The following is a 26,848-nucleotide window of genomic DNA, read 5'->3' as shown; positions in this document are numbered from 1 at the left end:
TGCCTTAATTTCAAATACTGAAATAAAAGACTAACAGTATATATCACAAGGTTATTTATTCTAGAGACAACTAAAGACACCTAAATATCACAATTCTATTCTACCAGAGAACAGAACATTCACTGGGACCAGTGAGACATTTTACATACTAGGTGACTTTATACTTGTTTATATATTTACAGCAAAATATATGCTCATACGTGGGATGCTTTTCCTAACTTTAATCAATAACAAACTTCTTTTTCTAGGGAGAATTTTAAACATGGGGGAAGGCATGTTTAAACAAATACATTAGGACATTAGATTTAACATTATTTTTTCCACAAAGGCATGTTTAGTTTTCATTAAAATCCCAAATTAAGGAAAGACATACCTTAGTTCTAAAACACTTGTTACGTTTCCGGAAGGGAATATCCGGCGAACATAGTTGAAATCCCCCACATACAGACTGCCATCGATCCCACAAGCTAACGCCACCGGGGCCAAGAGTTTATTACCATCCGCTTGGCCGTTGCAACTCGGGCAAGAGATGCTGCGCCTCCGCCCATTGCCCATGATGCTGCTGACCACCGGGGGCTGCTGGGAGATAAACTGGTTTTCCCCATTTCCCTTGTACAGTATGCCTACAAGAAATAAAACACATTTTTTTTCTCACAACAGAAAGTATAAAGATGGAAAGCAAAGAGGTTCATTGTAGATTGAACTCCGATTTAGTGCTATTTAGGCTTGGGCTGGAAAAACTTTTGTTCAAAGTTCTGTTGGAAAGCATTCCATTCAACCGCCTACTGGAAAATATCATATGCCAAAATGCATAGACTACATATGAAAAATGCTGTCGGTTAGGGATTGAAAGAATAGCTGGTGGAAGAAACAAAGGATAAACAAGAAAAGTTGAAAGCCCACATGCTCCACATCGGGGATTCTCAAACCGGGCTGCAGGTTGGCACTGCTGGGGAGCTGTCAAAAAACACTGATGCTTGAGTCTCACGGCCAAGAGATTCTGATGGGATGGGTGTGGTGCAGCCTTGGCACTGGGACTTTAGAGAACCCTCCAGAAGATCCTAATGTCTACTGAGTTGGAGACCCATGTTCTAAATCATGTTCTTCAGGGAAGAACAGGTTTGCCTAATTGTTAAATGATGTTGAAAATATTATAAATTAATCCAGTTAATAAAAATGTGCATCATAATATGAATTTCTTCCTAAAGGGTTTATCATTGTTTTTAAGTTAAAAATACTTTATGGAAAACAAAGTTAGAAAGTATATAGCAAACCTCCAATATTCTGCTATACTGTCAAAAAATAGTCTTTTTGCTTATGCTTTTGTCTGATATAAGAAGGCATGTTCAAAATTTCAAACATAACAAAACTGTTGTGGAAGGGCCCATTAATTCTTTAAAGTGATTCTGCTTTACGGCATGAAAGTGTCAATGATATTTTAAGAAGACAAAATGCCAATCTGTTCCCTTATGATCTTCAATGAAAATCTGAGAAAAAACTCCAAATGAATATGAAATATTTTCATAGTTAGAAAGTAGGTTTGAGTTGAGAGTCTAATTTTAGTCTAATTTTATCATGGCCACAGCCCACAGATCAACGGCTCCATTCTGCTCCATGCCACTGCCCGGTCAGCTGTCATTGTTCCACACACACTTTGTGACCCTTCTCAATGTGTCATCTGTATAAACCACCTGCTGCTTTGACTTGAAAGCTGTACATATGGTCGTTATCGACTGTTCTACATTGCAAAGCAGTTCTCCAAGCCAACGCGTATATTTTTAAGCAGGTAAACTGTTCAGGGAACCGTCCTGTGAAAGTACACCCGGAAACTTGAGAAAGTATATTTCCCTTCCACTTTGGAATAATTTGAAAGTGAAGAAGAGATCAAAATACTTATGTTCCCTTTATAGCTCAGCGCACTTGAGGTGAATTGTAGGATTACCTTTTTTTAATGCTTTGCTATTTGGGTGATGTAACAATCATAGCAAATTTGCATAAGGAAATCAGGAAAGATAAAATAGGTTTATTCATATTTAAGAAAAATCATCTACATAAGGCTAGATCATAACAATAGCTCAGATGCATTCTGCCTTGAATATTCAGAGAATATATTAATGATACATAAGATCCTTCTTTCTGTGATTATGTTATTTGATAATTATGAAACTATAATTTCCTCTAAGAGCCAGTTCTGTAATTTCCATCAGAAGAATCCTATGAGCCAGCCTACGCCCTTCTGCACCTGACGTATTCAGTCAATACTGAATTCAGCCATTACTATGAACAATTAATTGGTCTTTCACGGTTCTCCTCTATTATGACAGAATAGAAAGATGAACATCAGAATATTTATTTCCATGTTCCAGGGTGCCTGCACAAACACCTGTCACTGTCTCCATTTTTGCCTTCCCTTCTTCCTTGATATATTTCCCTAGCTCATCCACCTTGTCACGATTGCAAATCACTTTGTTTATTCAATTAGACACATGTCACTTTGAAAAGCCACTGCTTGTCAAACTGTTCTTGGATACGATTTGAAATCACATTCAGTTCATTCCACAAATAGGTTACCTCGCATTTCAAAATAACATGTACTTTATAATTTATGACAGTTTTTTGGAGGATAGAATTTGGGCTAGTCCGGTTTTTACATCTGAGCTGATATTTTAATAAAAGCTAACTATTATTATTGTGGTAGAGTGTGTGTGTGTATTTTTATCATACATACATGCTCAGAATATCCACAGTTTTCTTAATCCCCCCGAATACCATACTGAGTGGTGGGCATCACAACAGCATTGAACTACAGAGCTTTCCTAGAGCTTTCCTAGAGCTCCTTGCCTGCAGCCTCCCTCTTGGTTCATAATCTCATGGATGAATCCTGGGGCTAATTGGTTATGAACTTGACCCTACAGTCTCAGAATAACTAAAATGCATCTAGAAAGGTTTCCCTGAGTTTCATTTGTAAAGAACTTTTGAAGGTATGGAGCAGAATGTCAATTGGTGTGAAATATGATTTCAATAATTCAGTCAAGAGCAGCTACCCACAGAGTTGGCACAGGCTGTACATTCTGAAAGACCACGATGAAGCCTCGGGTTTTTAACATTACACACTGAAGCTACCACTGCTCATACGCCTTATGATGGGACAGAACAAAGCCGCCATCCTCCTTGGCTGGGAGGCTCACTTTTCCAAGGCGTGTGCTTCACGGGGGATGGTGGCTCTGCTCCCACACTGCTAGGGTGCAAACTGAACTACAACCTGACGTCCAGGACACAGAAAGGGAGCAGCGCTTAGCACAGCTATGGAATAGGAAAGGCATGAGGGGCTTTCTGTTTGTTTTTTTTCTTAGTATTGATTTGCTCAGTTACTATTCTCTTCAGGAGGTAATGTGTCAACGAGCCCTGGCTTGGAAACTGCTTTAGAGTTAGTATATTTGGAGGCTGAAAATATATCCTCTCCAAATTAACTAATTAAAAAAACCCCAACAAATATCAAAGCAACATTAATCTGAATAAGTAACCATTAATCACAGTCAAATATTTAGTTCTATTGACTGCTACATTCAATATTCTGAACTGTCCAGAAACCTCTGCAGAGTCAAAGCTAGATTATTTCATCAAGACTGCAATCTCCTTCTCTGGCAATCTGCAAAAGGAGAGCCGAGTCACTACCTTTTGGTTCTGCTTTTCTAGAAAGTACTTATAAAGTATCTGAGATGTAGCCATTATATGGACCAAATGTAAAGACAACTGCATTTATTTACCATAAATAATATTCTTTATGAGATTAAGCCGGTCTAATTTTGCAAGTAATTTTTTTCTTTTGGTTTGTGATAGCTAAAATACATTTTTTCAGAGCAATCCACTTGTATTATCCAGTCTACTACAAGGTTTATTCTGGATTCTTGCTTTCTTCTCAGATTATCCATTTATTTTTTCCTAGTATTTGAAAAGTCAAATAACAGCATATGTAACCCCATTAGATTGTAAGGATATATATTTTTTTCTCAAGTACACTCTATAAAGAACTGAAAAAAAATCTAGACATTCAGAATAGACTAATTACCTAAGGATTAAGATCTAGTAGTAACAGTTGGGTAAAGTAACATGGGTTTTTATTTTTTATGTACTTAAAACAAGCTCCCCCTCCCTCCCTTTTGGGTAAACCCTCTGAAAGCACTTTGGGTCAACTCATCGACTTCCTGTGGCACCAGACACTCCCGGGCGAATCCGTGGGGAGGACGCCCTTCAGTGCGGCACCAAAGGCAGTCACTCACATTCTAATGGGAGAACTATTTTGGTGATGGATCTATGAACACCAAAACATTTGTTAGAAGAGTGTTACGCAGTTCCCTCTTCAGGTTTTACAGACTTTAGAAGCATAGGTGACCCTTGAACACAGGTTTGCACTGTGTGGGTCCACGTGCACAGAGATTTTTTTCAATAAATATGTACAGTACAGTCAATATTTTTCTTCTCCCTTATGATTTTTCATAATAAGATTTTCTTTTCTCTGGCTGACTCTATGGTAAGAATTCAGCATGTTATATATATAACATGTAACATAAATGAGAATTGAAGGTCTATGTTATCAGTAAGGCTTCTGGTCAGCAGTAGGCTATTGGCAGCTGAGTTTTGTGGGAGTCGAAAGTTATATGCAGACTTTTCACTGAGCAGGGGGTTGGCGCCCCTAACCCCGGCATTGTTCAAGGGTCAACTGTACATCCTTATTTTCTGCTACTAATTCTAATCCTATCACATACATAGAATAGAATTGTTGCAATATTATGCGATCGAAGGTGAGCGATGTCAACTCTCTGTGGACAAGATCTTACCGTTCTGAACGTCCAGCACGTGATGCTTATCTAGTGTCCAACCACCCATGTTGGACGCATCTAACTCATAGCCTTGCAGGACGGCGGTCCTCTTCTCCCACAGGGTCAGGTCCAAGCAGGACTCGTACTCATACCCCACTGACACTGGAACCAAGAGAGATCAGAGTTCGTCTGTCAGGTGCGGCAGAGCTACAACTTATTTCCATGATTTCGATAAGTCTGCCTTTTTCAAAATTGTGTTCTGAGGATCGTCTCAGAACTATTCTCAGAACACAATTTTCTCAGAATATTTACATAAGTAAATATTGCCATTTACTTACGGGCAGAGTTTATTTTTTATATGAGAAGATTTAATCACATCAAAGATGTTTTTCCAAAAATATGACCTCCATATATTATTTTTGTATTGATTTAATGGAAACTAGTATTCCCCCCCCCCCCCCCCCCAAACTACTCTTTACAAGGGATTCATGGCACAGAATGAAATCCAGATTGGGCAAATGGTTCAGTAATTATCTCAGATAAGTCAGCTCCCACTGGTGATCAGATGATAACCACTAAAAATACTTTTTGTTATATGAATTACTAGAACCATTTAGTTTCCCAGAGTATTAAGTTATGAAAAATATTTTCAGTAAGTTATACTCAATACAGTAAAAAAGACAGATAAATTATTACATTATCAGGAATGAAAAAGGATATTAACAGTAAAATAATATGAACAGATCACAAAAACCCTCATAGTTCACAAGGAAACATGGATTTTTAAAATTTAGAACAAAGTGCAGGAAGTGGCAATTATCTGATTGATTTGAATTACTTAAGTCCAAATTATAAGTTAATTTCAGAAACAATGTTTGTTAAATTAAAAACTAATAGAGCAAAGCACATGTCATCCTTAGTTTTCAATGTTCGGAGCCTGAACTGGACGCTATTCTATGTGTATCTCAACGTGTCAAACTTCAATTCCACTTTCCTGCCGCTCAGTGACACAGTGGATTTGACTGATGTATTAAGAATATTCTTTCCTTGAATTGACCAGTCCTTCTAGTCCAAAGGGCTAAAGTAATTTTTAGGCACAAATGTCTGACATCCTGTTAAACATCACTATGAACTGAAACTACATCAGTTGTTAGACACAGAAAATGATAAAAAAAAAGGTAAGGAAAGTTGAGGGAGATAAAATTATATAAAAAAAGAAGAAAATTAAAAAAGGGACATAATACAGAAAAAAATGAAAAACATATAACAACCTGAAATCTCATTCAGAACATGCTTCTAAAATACAATTTCAGCCTTCCCCCAGATGATACATTCTGTTTCTCCTCATATGGAATACATTCCTTTTTCCCGTGTTACATCTAAGCCAACCTGTGTGCAACTTCCCTGCCATAATCTCACTGCCTTTCTATCTGCTCATCCATTGGTCTCCAAGGGTTATAATTATTTTTAGATTAGTTCTGAATCAAGACAGTTTTTTTTGATGTAGCATATACATTTACATGGAACTCACCAACAGCTTCAGACAGACCATAGACCTTCTGATTATACGCATCTGTTTTATCCCATATGAAGGTATAGGCCAAGTTCGGTGAGGCAGGAAACCACTTTTGAAAGAGTCTTCCTACCACGGCCACCATAAGGTGAACCTTCATCAGGTTAAACGGTATGACGGCCTGGGTCATGGTGATCTTGAGAACGGACTTGTATCCGGCAGCTCTGGAGCTCAGGTAGGAAAGTTTCAAGTCTGTCCCTGGAATTGTGGTTTCTTCATGCAGCACCTAGGTTTGCATAAAGCAAAAGCACCGATCTGTGATCGCGTACAACTACGAGACAAACTATATGTAAAACAAAACGAGTAGAGCAACTGAGACACAAGAGTCACTGTTCACAAATAGCCTTTTGAGCTGTTGTCTTACTCAATGATTGGATACACCTCTGCTGCCAGCCCGAGTGCTCTCCACCTGACAGCATCCTGTTGTTTATTTGGAGCTCATCACACCGCAGGTGTTACTGCTCCACACCTCAGGTGCCACTCCTGGTGCAGCAGCCGCTGTGGCTGCCCCGCCAGGCTGACACGTACCGACTTGTTTGTGAACGGTCACAGCGGCTTCTCTCTAACCCATCCCCCTCCTCGTGGCCCCAGGGGTGGAGCAGACATCTGGAAGCTGGCTGGCTGAGAACAGGGACGTGGTCTGGGCCAAAGATCTGGCCCCCGCCAGCTGCCTCAGTAAGGGACGAAACCTCTGCTGTGGCCTCATCAGCTGGCTGGCCACAACTTACAAAGGCAGGAGTGACAACAGATTCCACATCCACGATGAAAGGTGATATGAAAATAGCACGTTCTCATAATTAGCTAAATAAGCTGGGAGTCACCGCTGATTTTCGATAGGATGGTAAATGAATTAATAATTGAAAGGTGCATAAAATATCTCCCCATGAACAACTAACGTGTTACTGAACGCACACAAGACACTATATACCTTCTGAAGTGAAACCAGGCTGTAAAAAGTTAATATAATTACCTGCATAGGAATTATCTTCTTTATACATTTTTAAAAAATCATAGTCTGAACCCTACAATTTACCCATCAATGTGACAAGCTCAATCAATGTCCACAAATTTACACTGATGTATGCGAAACACATTGTGTCAAAACATTATTGAGTTATTTTGGAAACTACATTCTACGCAGTATACAAAAATCTTCCTAAAGATTTCAGATTCTCCTTACGAACGCTCCCGTTGGCTTGGTGAACAACAGCACCTCTCAGAGCCTTACTACACAGAGCGTGAGGGGCGGAGCTATCTGCAAGCCAGACAGGGCAGGGAACTTGCCCCTTCTCTGCGGGGAATTTCATGGCGTTTCAGAGGCTTCCTCAGATGGCCCTATCGAGGCTCATCAGGCAGACCTGAAGGACTGCTCTTTCCCGTTAGAAAATCTTAGAACATGGTTCAGAGTTCAGAAGTGTTTCTGTCCCCTCCGTCTCCTCTCACACAGAACGTAGGGAAGGTGCACCTCTGCCACCTCCAAATTTTAATAACTTAAGTAGAAACCTGGATACTGAGGGTGTAGCCGTCGGTTTCAACGGGAACAATCAAATAGTTGGAAGCAGCACAAAAGAATGAACTAAATAAGCTTCCGTCCTGGTCAGTGACTGGTGTTGGCATGAAAAGGAACACGAAGATGCCATATAATGGATGAAGAAGGCATCGCTCCATTGTAATAGACAGACTCATTTATTACGGCCGGGCTTCCTTTACTGAACGCACTGTCTGGGTTCAGCCACAGACGGTCTTAGGCAAAATAGCTTCTGAACACGTAGAAACTTTTTAGAGCTCTATTAGATGGAGGGAGCCACTGCATTTAAGGTTGGCAGTACTTTTTTTGGACTGAAGTGTATAAGGTAAACAAACCAAACAGAACTCATTATTTTCTCACCACTGGGGTGAAATATCAATGGGTCATTTGAAAAACAGATTCTGTGACTCCTGAATGGCCCAGAAATACAAGTCATTGAGACCTAAAGCAAAAACTTTATTTCCTCTTCACTTATTTTCTAAATAGCCTCTCCTAAATTTGATAGGTTTTAGATATGTAAGGCGATCTTTCATGACTCTGTTTCCTGTGACCGTCTAGGAATTGCTTCTCTATTTCAAAATATCATGTGCTACCCTAATTTTAACAACTGACCGCTGTCTTTGCCATCATTAAACTACTTTCATGGAACAAACATCTGTAAGTTAGTTCATTAAAACATGCGTGTCTCCCAAGTCATTTAAACTGACCACGTCATCCTGTATTAGTGTGAAAAGTCAGTCCCGCTGGAGGGGAAAAATAAACCATTCCCCCCATTTTTTGGTGGCTGTGGGATTTGAAAGCCTTATTCTGGACCCCATTAGCCATTCAGTTAGAAGCTACATCCTGCCAATCCTACTTTCCAAGTCTCTGTCTAATCGTTCCGTCTTCTCCACTGCCACTGCCATTGTGGCTATTGGGCCCTGTCCCCGTGTACTTGCGTGCTGGGTGTGTATGGAAATGTAGTGATCACTAGTTCTTCACTGGTCTCTCTGCTCCTTCTATCAATTAGGCATTTTGTCACTTGAGTCAGTGTTAGAGAAATGCTGGAAAAACTTCATGGGTCCCCAGGTTCCCTTTGCCCAAAGAATTCAAGGTCTCCATTGGGTGGTATTTCAGAGCCACTCAGAATCTGGCCCCGATCGTTCTCCGTATATGCCCTACCTGTAAGTTGTTCACCAGTTTTTACACAGCATTGTTTGTTTTTACTTCCATGCAGTGGCTCACACAGTGGCTCACACAGTTTCATCAATCTTAAGGCCTACTTCCTCGGGGATGCCTTCTTTGGCTCCTTAGGAATTGAGCTCTCTTCTGAACGCCACCTGACAGCATCCTGTCGTTTATTCGGAGCTCATCACACTGCATGTCTTATCATTCTTTTTATCCTAGTAGAATACCTTGTACCTGATAGGCTCTTAGTAGATTTTTCTGTCTGTATGATGGAATGGAAAAAACCCCCAAAAAGCCTTCATGTGTTCCGGAAACTGTGGATTTGAAACCTATTTCAATGACTTGGTTTGCTAGAAATTTGCCACCTGTAGACAGACACTGCCTCTAGGTTAAGTTTATTTTTGGATTGGCTAACGAGTTCAGGTACTGCACGGTGGACCATGGGGAGGGAGTATTACACTGAATAGGTTACAATGAGTTTCTGAAAGTATCTACTCAAAGTCTTCTCGATGTTATGCAGTAAATGAGCAAGGTGTTTCTTCTGCATTGTATTTGCCTGTGAGCATTTTCCATATTTTGTTATCCTAGACCTTCTTGGCTCACTTCCTCTAAACTCTATCTACTCCCTCATCCTATGCTTTAAGTATATCTATAAAGTTAATGACTCACGAATTTACATCTTCACTTCGAACCTCTTCCCTGGACTCCACCTTTGCAGGACCACTTCTTACCACCTCAAGCCCAAGCACCTTTGGCCAGGCCACCATCGTTTTCGCTGTTGGCTATTGAGACTGCTTTCTGACTGGTCTCCTTGTTTCAACCTCCAATGCCTTCCAATCACTCAAAGTAAGCCGTTCTTACCCTTGCCACGCATGGTCTTCAGTGATTTGTGATTCGTGTGCTGAGCCCTTCACCCCAGCCCCATCCGCTGGCCTCCCTGCCATTCCACGAGCCAGTGAAGCAAGCTCTTCCCTCAGAGCATTTGCCCTTGCTCTTGGCTCTGCCTGGAATGCTTCTATTTTGAAGGTTTATTCTTTCACGTAAAGTTTCTGCTGAAATATCATGTCATCAATGAGAGCTTCCCAAACCACACTTTATAAAATTGCCCTCCATCCACTTTACCCTGCTCTGTTTTATACAATGTCTCATTCGTGACCTGACATGTATTTATACATTTGCTGCCTCTCTCTCTCCCTGTTAGCTGGTAAACTCCTTGGAAGCAGGTACTTCCTTTGACTGATTTTCTGATCTGTCACATTCTGACAGCACCTGACACGAAACAAAAATTCAACAAATATTTGAAGAATGAATGTGACAAAGCTGATATGTGCTGTTAAATTTTAAAGACCATGTATTTTTCCTTAGATATTTATGCATAAAGACTATTATTATTATACCAACTGTCCTGCCTTGAAGATCTGAAAGTATTTCTAATGGGAAACACATAGGAAAGAAAACAATGCCCAGACATTTCATTAGGTAAAACGAAGAGTGAAAACATGGCCACTTTAAAGAAAATTATTAATTTTTTTTAACCTGTGGAGGAGAGGGCTTTCTGATTTACAAATGATAGACTTAAGAACTCAAGTTTTAAAAATGCTATCTTGAGAAAATTAATGAACGTTTTCCATCAAAAATAACCTTCTTGAAAACAGTTTTTTACTCACAGTAGAAACTGAATGGTCAGTTACTGAGAGAGATGACCACACACAGGAACACCTGCAGGGAGCGGGTCAGGAGGTCGAGCACAGGAAGACGCTAGAAACCCTTCCCAGAGAGAGAAGACACCAGCACAGATATGATTCGCTGTTGAGTGTAATCTGCTTTTCCACCTGGCTGCAACTACTAAATACATACAGGTGTGCCCTGAAGAAAAGTCGTTCTGAGTAGATCTTTAAGAAGGAACTAGACACGCTCCCCTAACAACACCTGTTTGGTGCGTGCACACGCTCACCGCATCCTATCGTTCGTTCTACAGAATGACTTAGAATGGCACTGGAATTCTGCCATCCTTTTGACACGTTCTTTGGAAACCTGGAAACGTACCCTGGAAAAGGTTTGTTTGTAAGTGCTGCCTGCTAGAATGTTCTACCTGTGTTTCAGGAATGATGGGGCTGTCTTCCGGGGAAGACCTGAAGAAGGTGGACAGAGGCGACGACACGATGATGGGGTTCGGCCTCACGAACCCGCTCAGATCACAGCTGGGAATGTCGTTCTCTTCTTTCTTCATGACGAGCGTGTCCATCACGTAAAAGACATTCCAGGGGATCCACACAGTGTGGTACTGCGTGAGGAATGGGGACCGTTCGAACACCAGGGTTAGAGAAGCCCCGCCATTTGCCACCAAGTCAAACCTGAGGAAAACAAGACGTACTCAGTGAATCATCTGGATCCCATGTAATGACTCCAAATTATTGAACCTCCTTAAGTCAATGTGCTTTACAAGGAAAATCAACTTTTTCCCCCAAGTTTTATATGAAGTAGCTTCAAATGTACAGGAACATTGAAGAATTAGCCAATGGACACTCATATACCCTGCACTTAGATTTACCAATTTATTAACATGTTCCAAATTCCCTTTATTATCTACCTATCTACTTTTTCAGAATCATCTCAGCTTAGGTTGTACACACTATGCAGTGTTACTCCTAGATATTTCATTAAGAATCTTTGCCAACAAAGAACATTCAAAACCACACTAACCCTGGCTGGTGTAGCTCAGTGGATTGAGTGTGGGTTGTACACCAAAGGGTTGCCGGTTTGATTCCCAGTCAGGGCACATGTCTGGGTTGTGGGCCAGGTCCCCAATAGGGGACACGCTAGAGGCAACCCCACATTGATATTTCTCTCCTTCTCTTTCTACTTCCCTTCCCCTCTCTCTAAAAATAAATAAATAAAATCTTAATAAAGCCCACAACACTATTGTTATGTTTTAGGAAATGGAATCAGCCTGTAAAGAGCTATATGAACACAGGACTCCAAGTTTCTGCCACATGGACTGTCACAGATTTCTGGAGTCTAAGAGTCATAGCCCCTCTGTATTACACGGGGAAATGCAACATGCTGGGTGAGAGTCGACCGTCTAGTTCTGACACTCACAGTACTTCAAACACAGACAGCGCACTGGGACAAACTCACATGCCATCCTGCCGGGTGATGGTGTATCCATATTCTGGGTAGTGGAAAAAGGAGACATTTACTCCAATAAGTGGGGTTCCATCGGCAGTGAGTACTTGGCCTCTGATGACGGACGCGAGGCTGTGGGAAACACAGGAGAAGTAGAATGAACATTGGTCTTCTCGGGCCAGCAGGATGATGATGTAGAGATAATTCAACCTCAAGATAAAGTAACAGTATCACACGCAATCATTACTCACAAAAACCAGACTGAAATACTCCCAAGACAATGTCCCTTTTAATTCAGTGTAATTCACATTCTCTAAATGCCTAGTGATTCACCCTGGGCTTGAATTAACTGCAAGCTGGTTTTGGAGAGTTATCCAAAGCAATAATTTAGAGATGAATTTTAAAATTATAAATTGCTGTTTTTTCATAAATCACATGTCTGGTGCTTACATGAAGAAAAGTATACTTTCCAATTAATTCCGAGGCAATCTGTAAATCTGCAGGGACCAAGAAGTACAAGATTTAAGGGGGCAATAAGGAACATTTGTGCAACAACTTTTAATCAACTGCTGGGTCTAACTGCATTAATGCCGTGAAATTGCCGCAGACCCTGGAGTTCTAGGGTAAATCATCTTCTCTGCTCAGCGAGACGCGAGACACCTGCTTTCACTTATGGGTTTACTTTCGGGTCATTACTGCTCTGGAAAGCACCAGTCACGTGGCTCACGCAATCCTCCTGCCTTGCCGTTAGCAGTTCCATTCCATTTGTTCATAATTTATATTATTTAGTGAGCTCAGCTAAAAAAAAAAAAGGGTGCTTCTCTTTTGCCTTTTGGGGTCTTTTCACTGCTTCTTTGGAAACATTTCCAACCGTGCTAACTAGTTAAATGAAGATTTATTGACGCCTTAATGGGATGTCCTGTTACGTCGCCGGCACTGAAATTGACAAAGTACGTGCACTGTGTCAAAAGTGCTTGAAACGCAAAGTTTGGTGAGGCATTTGCAGCAAGAGGAAACACTATTTAAAAAAGCCCTTTTCTCAGATTCACAGTCGTCAGCACTTCATGGACCTGTTGCTACCCCTATGAATCTGTATCAGGAAAAGAAGCATTAACCTCTTATTGAAAGGACTCTCTCCGGGTATAACGTGGGTGCTATCAGATCCTATAAGAAAACTGATTCGGTCATAGAAGGATTTGGCGGCTTGTTGAGACGGTGATTGTACGCTTTGGCTAATGATGTCCTGAGGGTCAGGCAGTCCGCGGCAGTAGGGCTGATTTTGGCAGGAACTCTGTAAACAGCAGTCGGGGTCCATGCAGTCGACGAGTCCGTCTGCGGAGAGGAACAGAAACCAGTGAGAGAATTCCGCTCCCTACGCTGCGATGTGGAACGCGTTTTGTTTGTGGGTTGGTTTTTAACCCACACGTCCAGCGATTTGTTTCCTCTCCTCATCCCCCATCTGAGAATAGTTCCCCTGAGCTACACTTTCTGGAAACAGATGAAATGTACACACCCTCCTTGCAGCTGCTTTTGTGTAAAGTAAATGTTTAGATTGGAGATGGCTGAAAAGAATTGCATGTTGATTCTGAATAAGAAATAAAAAATCACTAATTAGGACGGTCTATTAGTAGCATGAGGTAATATGGATTAGTTTTAAGTACAATTACTCAAGCCTTCTATATTTCAGAGAAAGTGCCCTAGGAGCTAATGTAGTAGTGCGCACGGTAAATAAATAGGGACCTACATAGGGGGAAGGTCTAATTCGGGAAAGGGTCAGAAAATAACCGTCTGTGAAATGAAGCCAATACAAATCAACACAGAATAGATGAGATTAGTCAACCGCCCTTCACAGAAACTTCTCTCCCAAGGAAGATAAAAGTGTGTTCCAAATAAAATCAAGGTCATTTCTCACATTTTAAACAGGAGCCTGAGCCCTGGATACACCTCCCTAAAACGGAGGAGTTAATTTAAAGTGCGGCAAATGTAAATAAGCCCCAAATCCTGGACATCATGAGAAACTGTCACAAAACATTGACCTCCAGTGTGGGTGATAGAAAAACGTCAAGGCTACAGAGACCTCGCCAGCGACTTCTCTGGGAACCGCAGAGGGAAACCACATTCGATGGCCCATGTATGTGTTTTGTTCGAAACGTACAAACCAACTGGTTAGTGGACAAGAGCATCAGGTTATGACGGTTTGATGACTTTTCCTTAAGCTCATATTTCACCAACCAGTTGGTACATACATTTTCATCTGCTTGCCAATGATGGTACATTTCTCAGTATCGATTAATAAAAACATTGGTTTTTGAAGACTTTACCCCCTCTTGGGAGAACTGAGAAAATAGTTTTAAAATCTTCAGACCTAAGTATCAGGTCTTGGCGGGACCCTATTATGGCAAACTCAGTCGAAACTATCTAGTTGACGTATATATTTTATTTACACAAGTGTTTTAAAATAACTTTTATTAGAAAAAAACATACTAGCCTTTTTTTTCTTTTGCTTTAGGTTACTCTTATGAACAGAATAGAAGCTTGCCCCATCATTATCTGACAGCGAACTGAGACAAAAAAAACCAGACTAAATTGAATCGTACTGGCCAGTTTAGAAGGAGGTCAGCCACAACACAGGTGCATAAGAACCAGGTCAGGCGTCCTGGCTCAGGGTCCTTAAGTTGTTTCGCCCACCTGAAGAAGAACGTAGTGAACACTTGTGACTTCTCCTAACCCCCATTTCCCCTTCTTTGGGCCACAGCTCTGAATTCTCATTTGGGTATCTGTCCATCCCTCCCCAACTCCCGGTCCAAGTGCATGTCGCCCTTCACGTTTGGATCAGAAATGTACACGTGACCTGACTTGTCTAATGCAAGTGAATTTCAGGAGCTTCTGAGAAGAGACCCCCCTGGCCAACCCCCCGCCAGCCTGGAGCCATAACGCTGTGAAGATGGGGGCCCGGGAATGCAGCCATCCCAGCAGAAGCAGAGCCAAGAGCTGGGGAGAACAAACCGCAGGTCACAGGGACGTCTCTGGGGTGTCTGCAACAAGCTGCCCCTGACCTCCTGGGCTTTTCAGTTTCAGAAGCAAAGGCCTGTGTGGGTGGATTTTCTGTCCCTCGAAACTGGAAGGACTAAGTTTTTCTAGAGACAGTAACCAAAAATCTTCTCACTTCTTTCCTTGTAGTTCAAAATAAAGGCTTAATAGGTGAGCACTCAAATCAAATTTATGGTGCTGGACCTGTTTTACATTAACATTTTAATTTTTGTTACCACAATTTCTATACACATAGGAATGTATGAGTCGGGACTTCCAATAGGCAGATCTCACGACCTATTGTTTCCTCGCGACGGATTTCCATGTAGATGTCTGTCACGCTTCCAAGATGTGTCGTTAATTGCTTAAACTGCGTATTATTCCTTTGGAAAAACATTAAAATCATGCTTTAGTAAAATCAAATGAAACTGAGCTTTGAAATTTAATAGGAATTTATTAAAATATTACTTTCTTAGCCAAAAGGCCATGCAGATGAAAAATGTCTAAATATATTCTCAGTGTTTCTAGTGGAAGAAAGATGAAACTGTGCTATAAGCCTATTTTTCATGAGGATATACAATAATGCAACACGGTGCATTTCCCCTCCATCTCTTTCAAAGAAAGAGAAGCCCAGTTATTAAGACTCAGGTTTAAAGTAGTAGACCATTGAACGACGGTCCCGATATTATTACTGACTTCAAAAAAAATATGACTAAAAAACAAAACTCCATGGAGTTAGAATTTCTTTGCTTGGGAGAGTAATTTAACGCAAACGTTTAATATTCTTTCAGGTTTCCCCCTTGTATTCATTCTTTAACAAGAGTAGAAGCTACTCAATAGAGGAAGTATTTCTAAGTACTCTATTATATTGTATCTCCATTCATCTGGTAAATGAAGGGTTAAATGCTCCCCACTCTCTTCTCCCATGATACTCCCACCATGTCTTCCTTTAGGTGATACATAGTACTGTGGCCAAAGAGAAATGCTTAAGTTCAGTCATTCATCTTTGTTAGTTTATAAAAAAGCAAATGTACATCTGGCATGTAGTCTGCAGGTCATAAAACCGCATGGGATCGACACCTTCTGAACTAATCAGCTGGAAATGCATTTTTACAAGGCTCTCTGCTCACATCAATCAGGGAAGGAATCTCATTTTCAACGGCCAAGATGCAGGGGCGCACTGTTTGTTATTTTTCCACAGAGTTTATCAGTAACTTGCCCAAGCAAGTGACGGATGGTTATGCATCTGGCTCCCTATAACTCGAGAAAACATTTTTCATTCTCTGTCTGTACACATATGGCCGATGCAATCGGGTCCCACTAAGTTGATTACCAAACGTATATGGTGGCAAAATTGTCTTCGTGGAATAGCTATTCAAAATCATCGAGATTCCATTTCAGTCTTGGAAATATCAGCTTGGCTTACATTTATATTGGTATAAGATCTCTATTTAATAGAATTAATCATTAAGAAGCTCAAGAAAATCAGAAATGTTCAAACGCATTGGATAACAATGTCAATAAAAATTAAGGGCCTTTCCTCAGTTTGAGCATTCACTCAATTCTTAATATTATTGCTCTAGTTCTCATTTTAAAACATCTTCTTGTCTTTCTTTGGGCTTTCATTGGCAAACTTATTTTGTAAATATTTTAGGCTTTGTGGGCCATTTCGTCTCTGTTGCAACTCTTCAACTGCCTTTATAGCAAGCACTAAAGCAGCCCAGCTGTAGACAGTATGTAAATAAATGGGTGTGATTGTGTTCCAATAAAACTTTATTTATAAAACCAGGTTTTGACCCAGGGGTCATAGTTTGTTAGCCTCTGATCTTGCTTTAAAGTTACTGTTCTGCTCTATTTCTTTGTATTCTTGAAATCGTTCTTGATATTTTTTTTTCTGGCAGATTTAAACACGGCACAATTTGCAAGATTATTAAAACTTCTGACTCCATGTCTTGTCCTAGGTTACCCTCTTTGATGGCTTTAATCTGCTTGTCAAAACTCTTCTTTCAAGCAGCTATGGATATTTTAATTTGTTTTTCAAAACCTTGATTTACTGACTGAATAAATATTCATGAATCTCCGTTTAGTAAATTTTCTTTTTTACTCAAAAGATAATGCCCAACTCTGCCCCCAGAGTACCTAGAAGCCCCTTTCTCCATTCCACGCCAGAAGTAGAGGTAGAAATTTTGGTTTAATAGTTTACCTGTGGACTTCAAAATTTTTGAAGTGTACAGGTATACCTTTCATTACCCTTTTAAGTCACCATTCTGCAATATGCTTGAAATTCATTTCTTTATTACTGAAGTGGAATCAGGTTTGGGTTTTTTGTACCTCCTTGGTTTGCCTATAACAGCTTTCTTGATGACTTTAGTCTCTCTGCTCACATTACAGCGCTAATGACGCCAGGCTGATCATCCTCCTGAACTCCATATCCACAAACTGCCTTCTGGAAGCTTCCGCTTGGATGTCACACAGGCATCAAAAACGTAACATGTCTAAAACACAATGCATGTGACCCTTTCTAACCATGCCGCCTCTTCTGTATGGCCTATATCAGGAAACAGCTTCACCTCTGCCCTCCAGTGTCCCAAGGTAGAAACCCGAATGTCATCCTTGACTCCTCTCTTCCCTCCCTCCTTCTCTGCACACAATTACCAGCTCCTTCTTTTCTTCACCCTTTGGAATCAGTCTCTTCTTTCCATGTCACTGAAACTACCCTCCAAGATACTATGGTTGCCTCCTGACACGATGTCAACAATAGCTGGGTTTCCCAGGTTCCCATCTTATCCCACCTCTTCATTCTCTACACTTGAGTCAGAGTCCCAAATGAACTTTGATCATTTTACTTCTTTAGCTAAACTACTTCCTGTACTTGGACCCTGCTGCCTTCTGAGTGGTTAGGAGTCCTTAACATGGCTGACAAGACCTGTCATGATGGCTGCTTCCTCTGCCAGGCACCCGCTAACTGGCTCTGACTCCCCATTCCCACCTTCTTCTTCAATCAGCTCAGACGATGGTCTCAGGGAGCTCCCCGAGGGATCATCTACTTCACTGTTGTATCCCCAGCATCTGAGATACTTCTTGGCCCCAACTTGCATACAATATATTTGCTGAATGAAGAAAAAATATTCAGTTCCTTGGGATTGTGAAATGTGAACAAGCAAAATAATGTCTTAAAAGCACATTAGAACCCTGGCCAGATGGCTCAGTTGTCCCAATATGCCAAGGCTGTGGGTTCCATCTCTGGTCAGGGCACACACAAGAATCAACCAATGAATGCATAGATAAGTGGAACAACAAACCCATTTTTCTCTCTCTCTCCCCCCTCTAAAATCAATAAATAAAAATAAAAATAAATATTTTAAAAAAGCATATTAGAGATATCTACTGGTATTCCCTTATCAACTTTTCCCTACCCTTAGAAGCTATGTCATTCTTTGGAGTCCGGTTTTGTTTTTACTCCAATAGGTATTTAAAATGTTCTTGATTAATTGAACGTTAAGCAATTCACACAATAATAAAAAGCATCAGAAGAAATGACATGAAATGCTATGTATAATCTTACTAAGTCCTTATTTATGAAGACTTACAACTCAGAATTCATGAATGAAAAGATAAATGTTATGGCAATTTACCTCCCATCAATTGAACACACCTGCATGACCAAAGACGCCATACACAAAGTCAAAAGATAAACCCAATCTCGGAATTAAATATCTGCAACACAGCCAATACAGAGTTGACAGCTGAATAAACAAAAGGCCTTAAAAATTAAAACGGAGGAGTCAAGCAACTTAATCGAACAAATGGGCAAGAGAATAAATAGGCAGTTAGCAAAAGAAGGAATGCAAATGGTCAAGAAATGTATATAAAGACCATCAATCTAACTAGCAATTAGGGAAATGCAAATTAAAACAATAAAAATGGAGTCACTTTCAGCTGTCAGACAAAATTCATATTTTTCATTTTGTTGGACAATTTTGTGTGTGTGCGATGATTACATACAAACTATGAACAAGGGACATAAACACTCTCAAACTGATGAAGTATAGAGAGTGAAATGCACTTACAAGGCAGTTTGGCAGTCGCTCTCAAAATTAAAAATTAAAATACCCCTTGACCCTGCAATTTCACTTCTAACAATCTGTGCGAAAGAAATATTTGTCCATTTACACAAAGATTTATATGCAGATATACTACACAGAAACACACAGATTTGCTACAGATTTGTCTTTAGACTGACACAAAAAATAAGAAACAACTAAATTATTATTAATGTAGTATTGGTAACATTAATCAGTGCCCCTGTAGTTCTATGAAACAGAATGAGACACGCCTACAGGTATTGGCATGAAAAAAACCCTCTCAGATACACTCTTTGGCAGAATCAATGTCAGAACTGTACCCATCCTATTTAAGTTGAAAAACACCAATAGTCATTTAAATTCACTGAAGCAGGAGCAGAAATATGCACAAGAGTGGCTGACACGAGTGGCTGACAGGAGTCAGCTCTTTGACAATGACAATGTGCACAATGATGACTAATCACAACCCTCTCCTCGAGGACAGAGGCTCTTACGGTGGGGAGAAGTGTGGCAACGACTCCCGCCTCTGAAGAGGTGCTCTGCAAGGCCCACGTCCACCCGCCCAGCTTGAGGGGGCAGCTAATGCAGTGGGCGTACAATACAGGGGAGACTGTTTCAGCCTGGGCGGCTCTGGTTTTCCTCCCCTTCTAAAGCTCATTCACAAAGTGCGAAATCCTAAGTTCCTTGTAAACTATCAGGAAGCTAATGGGGTCCTTGCTTTTGAGAGCACGAGATGGGCTTCTCTTTCCTCGAATGGGGTGACAGTGCTCCAGGCTCTGTGGATTTAAAAGGCTTCACTCACGCTAACCTGACTCTCCCCACTAAAGTAGCATCCAGTAGAGTCTTTTAAATGCGTGGTAATCCAGTAATGGACCACCCCCCAAACTGTCTCTCACCAGAAAAATATATCTGAAGCTCAGACTCTGAGTGCCCCTTTGAGTTCTGAGAGCTGATTCTTTTGGGAAGGGCCTACGATTCCTTGTCATTTTCTTTTTCTCTCTTTCCTTTCTTTTTTTTTTAAACCATTTTCGCTTTCTGTTACTCTCATTTTACTTATTTAATTTTTATTTTGAAATATGTGTTTGGAGAACACAATGGTCTCATCTTCCTGCTAGAACCTTAAAAAATAATCGATTTTCAAGTACTTCCTCATTTTCACTTGGTGACCTCTAAACATAGACCAACCCCACCCCTTCGTCATACTCATTCATTAGCGTTTTTCCTCCTCAATTTTACTCCTAGGCACATGCCTACATTTTCTTGCACTTAGAACCTTGCATTTGCATTCTTTTCTTTTTTTCTCTCTTATTACTGTTTCTAATTTCTAATTTCTGGATAATCTCAATTCAATTGTGCTTTCTTTTTTTTTTTAATCCTCACTGAGGATACATTTATTGATTTTAGAGAGGGAGGAAGGAGGGGGAGTGGGGGAGAGAGACAGAGAGAGAGACAGAGAGAGAGAGAGAGAAACATCAATCAGTTGCCTCCTGTACAACCAGGGATTGAACCTGCAACCGAGGTATGTGCCCTGACAGGGAACTGAACCCACGGCCTTTCGGTATATGGGATGACGCTCCAACCAACTGAGCCACTCACCCAGGGCTAATTATTCTTTCCTCTGTACTATCATTCATTTCCAAATACTTAAAAAAAAAAGCCTCCTTTAGGTACCTCTTCCTGACATGTCTCCACCAAGTGACAATTCTGAAGGGCAACACATAACTCTATCTATTTACAAGTAAGATGTAGCACTCCCGACAGGATTTATATTTTGGCATTCCACTATACTTGCACAAGTTTACTGTGAAGCCTTAAGTCCATCTTGTGCCCTCCACCACCCAGTATCCAGGAGAGGGCCCGAGTGGCATGCCCAAGTACCCACAGGGAAGTTAGCCAGTGGGGACCAAACAGGGAAACTAGATGTTGACGGGAACTTGGACTAGATCTCTCTACTGAGAAGAGAGATGGGAACATGGTAACAAGTGCTGGATATCATGTATTCTGGAAAAGTCATCTTGTTAATAAGTACATCAAGTTTCTATACAGAAAGAATTGTCTGTGGCAAGCTATTGCATTTTGATGCTTGCACAATGGATCACCATATGGGGAGCTATTTCAAGATATGAACCCCCCCTGAGTGAGAGTCTTAGTGGGCAGGCGAGGTAAAAGCAACCCCCATAAATGAGCATTAGTGAGTGGGGTGGCTGCCTTGCCAATCTCTCTCCCTAATGGGGAGATGCAGAGCGTGTCAGAGGTTCAGTATGGGCTTTCTTGTTTTCAAGTGATCGGGCTAGAATTTGGGGGCATAAAGGAGGCAGAAAACAGAAGAAGATTCCTTCTGAAAGTCAGGGATGTCTACTGGCTATACAAAATAGTGATACACGTGTATTGTCCGGTGATACTAAAACTAAGTGCTGTATTCAGCTACAAATATCCCTACAGTAGGACCTGTTTTCTTGCCTCCCCAGCACACATACATACCCCTTTCTTCTGGTAACACAACTTCAACTGTCCTTTGGGTAGGTGACCTAAGTCAGCCCAATGAAAGTAAGCCAGGCTCAGTCCTCTGTAACCACTGGAAAAGGCACCCACTTTGTCTGGGGTTCTTACCCTGGTGGAATGTACACCCAGAGCTGGTGGTGGTCATTCTGGCGGGGGGGGGGACAGTCAGAGAATGGTGCCAACATAGAACAAAGCAGGGGTGACAGATGAAGTAACCCAGCTTTTGCTCTCACTGTTTGAACACCAAGACGCAGCTGTCGCTGACATTGTGTTATATAAGCTAGTACTTTTTCTTTCTTTTTTAGAGCTTAATACCTTTGAGTGGAGTGCCTATCACGTATACTGGAGAGTGTTTCCCGGTAGGAATAATAGATAGAACCTTCAAGAACAGAAAGGATGTTCTTACTGAGGTGCAGGGAACGTGCCTCAGTCCCGACGGCCACGTAGAAGAGGGACTCAAGGAACTAACGCGTGAGGCAGTGCAGGGTCACTGTCCTAACGCCCTTCCAGATCACAGAGCATTTAATGGTGACCAGCTCCCAGCTCTTCCCCTGCCTTCTCTTTGCTCTGGGCGACTTCTCCATCGGGAGAGTTCTGGGGTCAGAACCGGAAGTGGCTCAGTCTAGGGCGAGGCTGGCTTTGTGGGTGAAGAGAGGGTTGGAGAGGAAGTATTTGTAAGCCATGTCTGGGCACATACTGCTGGTCATTTGCTCTGAGTTTTCTCAGCGACCACGGGCTATCTAGTAGCCGCGTGCAAAGTGTCTCCATGCCCCTTGGGAGACAGTATCCATGACTCTCTGGCCCACTGACCGTTCCTGTCCTCCACTGTGGGATTGAGAACTCTAACCACCCCCGCATTGCCCGCCTTGTCCAAGCAATTGGCTTCAGCAGCCTCCGACAGCTGGAGCTACACCTGACGGACAGAGAGGGAGGCACCTTGTTGGTTGCATACAGTGTGGGTACCTTGGTCAGGGCCTTCATTGTGGGTACAGTCTTGCCCTTAGTTCTGAAAAACTACTGCCCCTCTGTGCACAACAGCTGTTTATTTGATCCTTTGTATCAAAAAAAAGGGCAAGGTCCAACTCCCCAGGAGGTTTACTTCGTAGGACCGTGGAGGTAGGAAGCGAGTGGCTACAAGTAAGTTCCTCCAATCTGCTTTATTGTGCCTCCTATTGCTCAGGGAGAACTCCCTGGTAGGGCTCCTTCTCCTTAAGCATTTCAGAGACAAAAAGGGGAGGTGGGAACCTGTAGGCAAAGGGGGGCATCCAGCCACTGAGATCTGGACGTTGAGGACCTGTAGGCTTAGACAGTGGACAGGGGGGCACTGGACTTGGTAAAAGAAAATATGCTTTATAGGGCGAGGAAAACGCTTGCTCTAATGACACATATTTAACTACTTCTGCATATGTAGTTGTTCTTAGCAAAATTTTTTATCTATCTTATTCAGTCCTGGAAAGGGTAAGCAACCTTCTTTGTTCTTTTTACAAAGATTGTGTTCTACGAAGTAGCTCAGACGTAGCGCAGAAGTGGCTCTTTACACAGTGTGTTTAATTTCTGACGGGGGCCAAATCAACCCCTTCATCCTCTCTTCCTGTCTAGTTACTTAATGTGTTAAATCAAACTCCTTAGCTGCTTTACGGCCCATTCACCATTCTGACACCAAGCGGAATTTGGACAGTGGATCTGCACATGGTACACCTTACCGTGGATCATAGAACTTCAGGTTTTGCTCTTGTTTGAAATCATTCTCCTCTGTCACCTTCCTATAATGACCACGCGGCCCTTCACTGCCAGAGGTGCTTCTTGACTGAAGGTGTGATGAGGAGAACATCGTCTCTCTCCGTACCCACAGCCCAGCTTTCGTCCCCCAAAGCCCTCGAGCTCAGGTTATTAAGTACCCAGTTTACAGTCTCCGGGAGACACTGAGATTCCTTCTCAGAAGATCAACAAAATTGGGTTTGGGACAGGAATACAAATGATATGAAAGGAGCAGAGACACCACAGGAGGTCTTCCATCAGCTGGGATTACCCCAGGAGAGGGAAGCCTAGAGCCAGCCAGTTCCGTGCTAGTAAGAATAAACAAAGGGGGAAAGGGGCCAACTCACAGCTGATAAATTTTGAGGAGAGGGAAAAACCTCCTTTGCTGATCACAATACTGAAGAGTTGATTAGCCCGTAAATTACTCCTCAGCGTCTCTGCAGACGTGGCCCTGCAGCTGGCTTCCCTCTGAGAGAGCCTGTGACCTACCAGATGCAATCCCCTTCTAGAAGACAAACTCCAAAACATCCGCCCAGGGAGGAAGAGCAGCAACAGAGAACAGTGGGGCAGGGGCTTTGGGGGACAGTGACGAGGAAAGCTGCCATCTGGGCTGTGGCTCCGAGAGGATCAATGCCACCAGTCCTACCAAGCGCAATCAAGAGGAGGCGGGGGCAACAAGGTGTTGTTAGGCAGGAGAAGCTGTGAGGGCCGAGGACCTCCTCGGTCTGTCAGGAGCAGAAAGCGAAGGAGGCTTCAGCTCCGAACTTGTGGCTCATTTTTCTTGACAGTCCAGGTAAAAAGGAAATGCGAAAACAGTGCACAGTCTGCTCAAAACTAAAGGGGAGAATCGCAGCTTCCTGTCAGGAAGATGAGACACGACTAACGTGTGGTTTGAGAATGACTGGGGGCCTGGGCTGCATGTGTGCACATGCACAGGTGTGTGCACGCCTGTGTCTGCATGTGTTCCCACACGTGAGCATCACCTGTGTGTGTGTGCGCACATGCACAGGTGTGCGTGTGTTGGGGGTACCAGGAAAGCTTGAGGGCCAGTTTTGGTCGCTCTGCCTCCTACAGAACAGGAGCCAGGCCCACTCTGTAGGAAGGAGAAGGCTGATGCATCTTCTCTGACAATGTTGTATGAACTGCAATTAGTCAAATGAGCACTTTTGAACAGAAAAGACAGAAAATCGGATAATAATAGCTGCTGTATACAATATACTGTGTGCCTGGCAACAGGCTACTTTACCTATGTTCTCTCCCTTAATCCTTTCAAAACCTCTTTTATTCCTGTTTCACAAGTGAGGCAGCTGAAGCTGAGAGAGATCAGAATCTGGTGTGAGGTCACATAAGCACTACGAGCCGGAGCGAAGATCTGACCCCAAACCTGCCCTCTTGACGGACACTCTGTCTATCACCCATGTGACGGTCCCAAAGGGCACCTGACATGAAGGAGGGGGTGGGGCACACACCGTCACCCGCAGTGACCACAGACGCCCAGCTGGGAGCCGATGCCTTTCTAAAACTCAGTCCTTCAGGCACGCCAAACTGAGCAGTGGAAAGGGCAACTACATTGGTTCTGCAGTCTCTGAACCTCAGCGGCAGCAGCTGGGGGTGTGTCCACAGGGGAAAGGCGACATTTCTTAACCTGGGGCTTCCTTTGGGTGGAGTGTTGGAATCCTTTCCTCAGCGCATAAAGCTGAGGGTTGGGAGAGAGTGGAAGTGTGCCTTCCAGGGGCCCACTGTCCGCCACTGCTTTACGTTGTTGTCCAGGCCTTTCGACTGAAGAGCCGGGAAGATGCCTGGCATCTGTAGGGCCATTGAGTTATTCAACTACTGCTTTGGAGCTCCCAATTCTCAGGGCCCTACAATACTGCGGGGAGGACAATCATCACCTGACATTAGGAGAAGGGATGGAGAACATGGCACATGGCACATCACTGAGCAGCCTGGTCACCCTGCGTTTCCCCAGATGGCAGCAATCTCCGGGACAACTGGGAACGCAAACACTCTATCAGCATGCATGCACTTTTCAATCAGTCTCATCCATGGGGATCTGAGCTTTGGGGGGCAACAGAGAACAATGTCCTCGCTGTACCTCAGACACCTGGGCCCTGGCCCACCATTGTTCTCACACCCGGCATGTCCTACCTCCTTCATTGTCCTTGCTGTCCGTGCAGAGAGTCTCCATGGCCACGTCACAGCCCGCTCCTCTCCACCCTGGCTGGCAGACGCAGTGCCAGCCATTCTGGTCCAGTGTGCACCTGCCGTTACTGTTGCACAGACCTGGGCAGCCCTCTGTCAAAAGACACAAGGAAAACAGGAGGGATTTGAGGGCCGGACGTTTTTGCACCTATGATGAACAAATAAGGGACACTGAGTGGGAACAGGCCTTTGTAAACAGCACAGATACTGTAATTGCACATGTATAGAAACAGCAACATTATCTAAGGAATCTAATTCTTATCCAAGTGGCATCTTTGATTGGCCTGACCCTTGAGACACCACTTACCTGGGCAGGACAGAAATATATGCAACAACCCACTAAATAGCTGCGGGCCAGAAAAAATTAACTTAAGTTTTTTTTTTTTTTTTCCTTCAGCAAAGCAACAAGGTCAATTGGTTGATTGCACAGTGTAAAGAAGCATCTCCATGCAGTAATTTCAGAATCCCTGGTATAGATTTTTAATCTGCGGTAAACATTGCCGGTCCTACCAGCATCGGGACATGCCTTCTTAAAGCACCTCGTTGCTTTAAAACATTCCCTCTAAATTCAAAAGCATGAAAGTGGGGGATGAGGCTGTGCGTGCTGTTCAAAAGAGAACATTAATTTTATCTGGCCCCAGAGTTGCCGTATATTCATGTGAAATTACAGTGCATTAAATCAGTGCACAAAGTATAGGCCAGTATTAATGACTATACTTTATGCCAGGAGTACATTCCTTGTCACAGAATAAGCAAAGCCCAGGAAATAGTGAAGCAGCTTAGCATCTATTCTAACAAACATCAGGGTTCAGGCTGCATACGGATGGGACAGGACCGACAGGATTTCCAACTAAATGTAGTAGCTGTGCATATTGGATTACTTAGGACGGACAAAATGAAATACCATAAGGACCACAATAAAACATCGAGAGACTGAACAAAAACACGGTAGTGACGTGCTTCAAGACAGAGAGCGAGAAGTGATATTTGGTGACAATCTCCCTGAGGCTTTTAGGCTGTTACCTTTATATCCTATCTTGTCTGCTTTTATGGGCAA

At 42.4% G+C, this 26,848-nt stretch overlaps 1 protein-coding gene across 7 annotated transcripts in view; it reads right to left on the bottom strand.

Moving 5' to 3' along the window:
- The window catches only part of TENM3 (teneurin transmembrane protein 3), a 620,275-nt gene that overhangs the window by 48,185 nt on the left and 545,242 nt on the right, over positions 1-26,848 (bottom strand). For all 7 annotated transcript variants that reach the window (XM_053916510.1, XM_053916509.2, XM_053916511.1 and 4 more), the window contains 7 exons: positions 25,738-25,884; positions 13,330-13,546; positions 12,227-12,346; positions 11,181-11,442; positions 6,352-6,619; positions 4,839-4,982; positions 374-623 (listed from right to left, as the gene is read on the bottom strand). In XM_053916510.1, coding sequence (XP_053772485.1) covers positions 374-623; positions 4,839-4,982; positions 6,352-6,619; positions 11,181-11,442; positions 12,227-12,346; positions 13,330-13,546; positions 25,738-25,884 — 1,408 coding nt within the window. The remainder of the gene's footprint in view (positions 1-373; positions 624-4,838; positions 4,983-6,351; positions 6,620-11,180; positions 11,443-12,226; positions 12,347-13,329; positions 13,547-25,737; positions 25,885-26,848) is intronic.

The sequence above is a fragment of the Desmodus rotundus genome, chromosome 13 (genome assembly GCF_022682495.2).
Source record: "Desmodus rotundus isolate HL8 chromosome 13, HLdesRot8A.1, whole genome shotgun sequence".
NCBI classification, from domain to species: domain Eukaryota; kingdom Metazoa; phylum Chordata; class Mammalia; order Chiroptera; family Phyllostomidae; genus Desmodus; species Desmodus rotundus.
The sequence above is the reverse complement of the archived record's forward strand: the minus strand, read 5'-3'. Positions and strand labels throughout refer to the sequence as shown.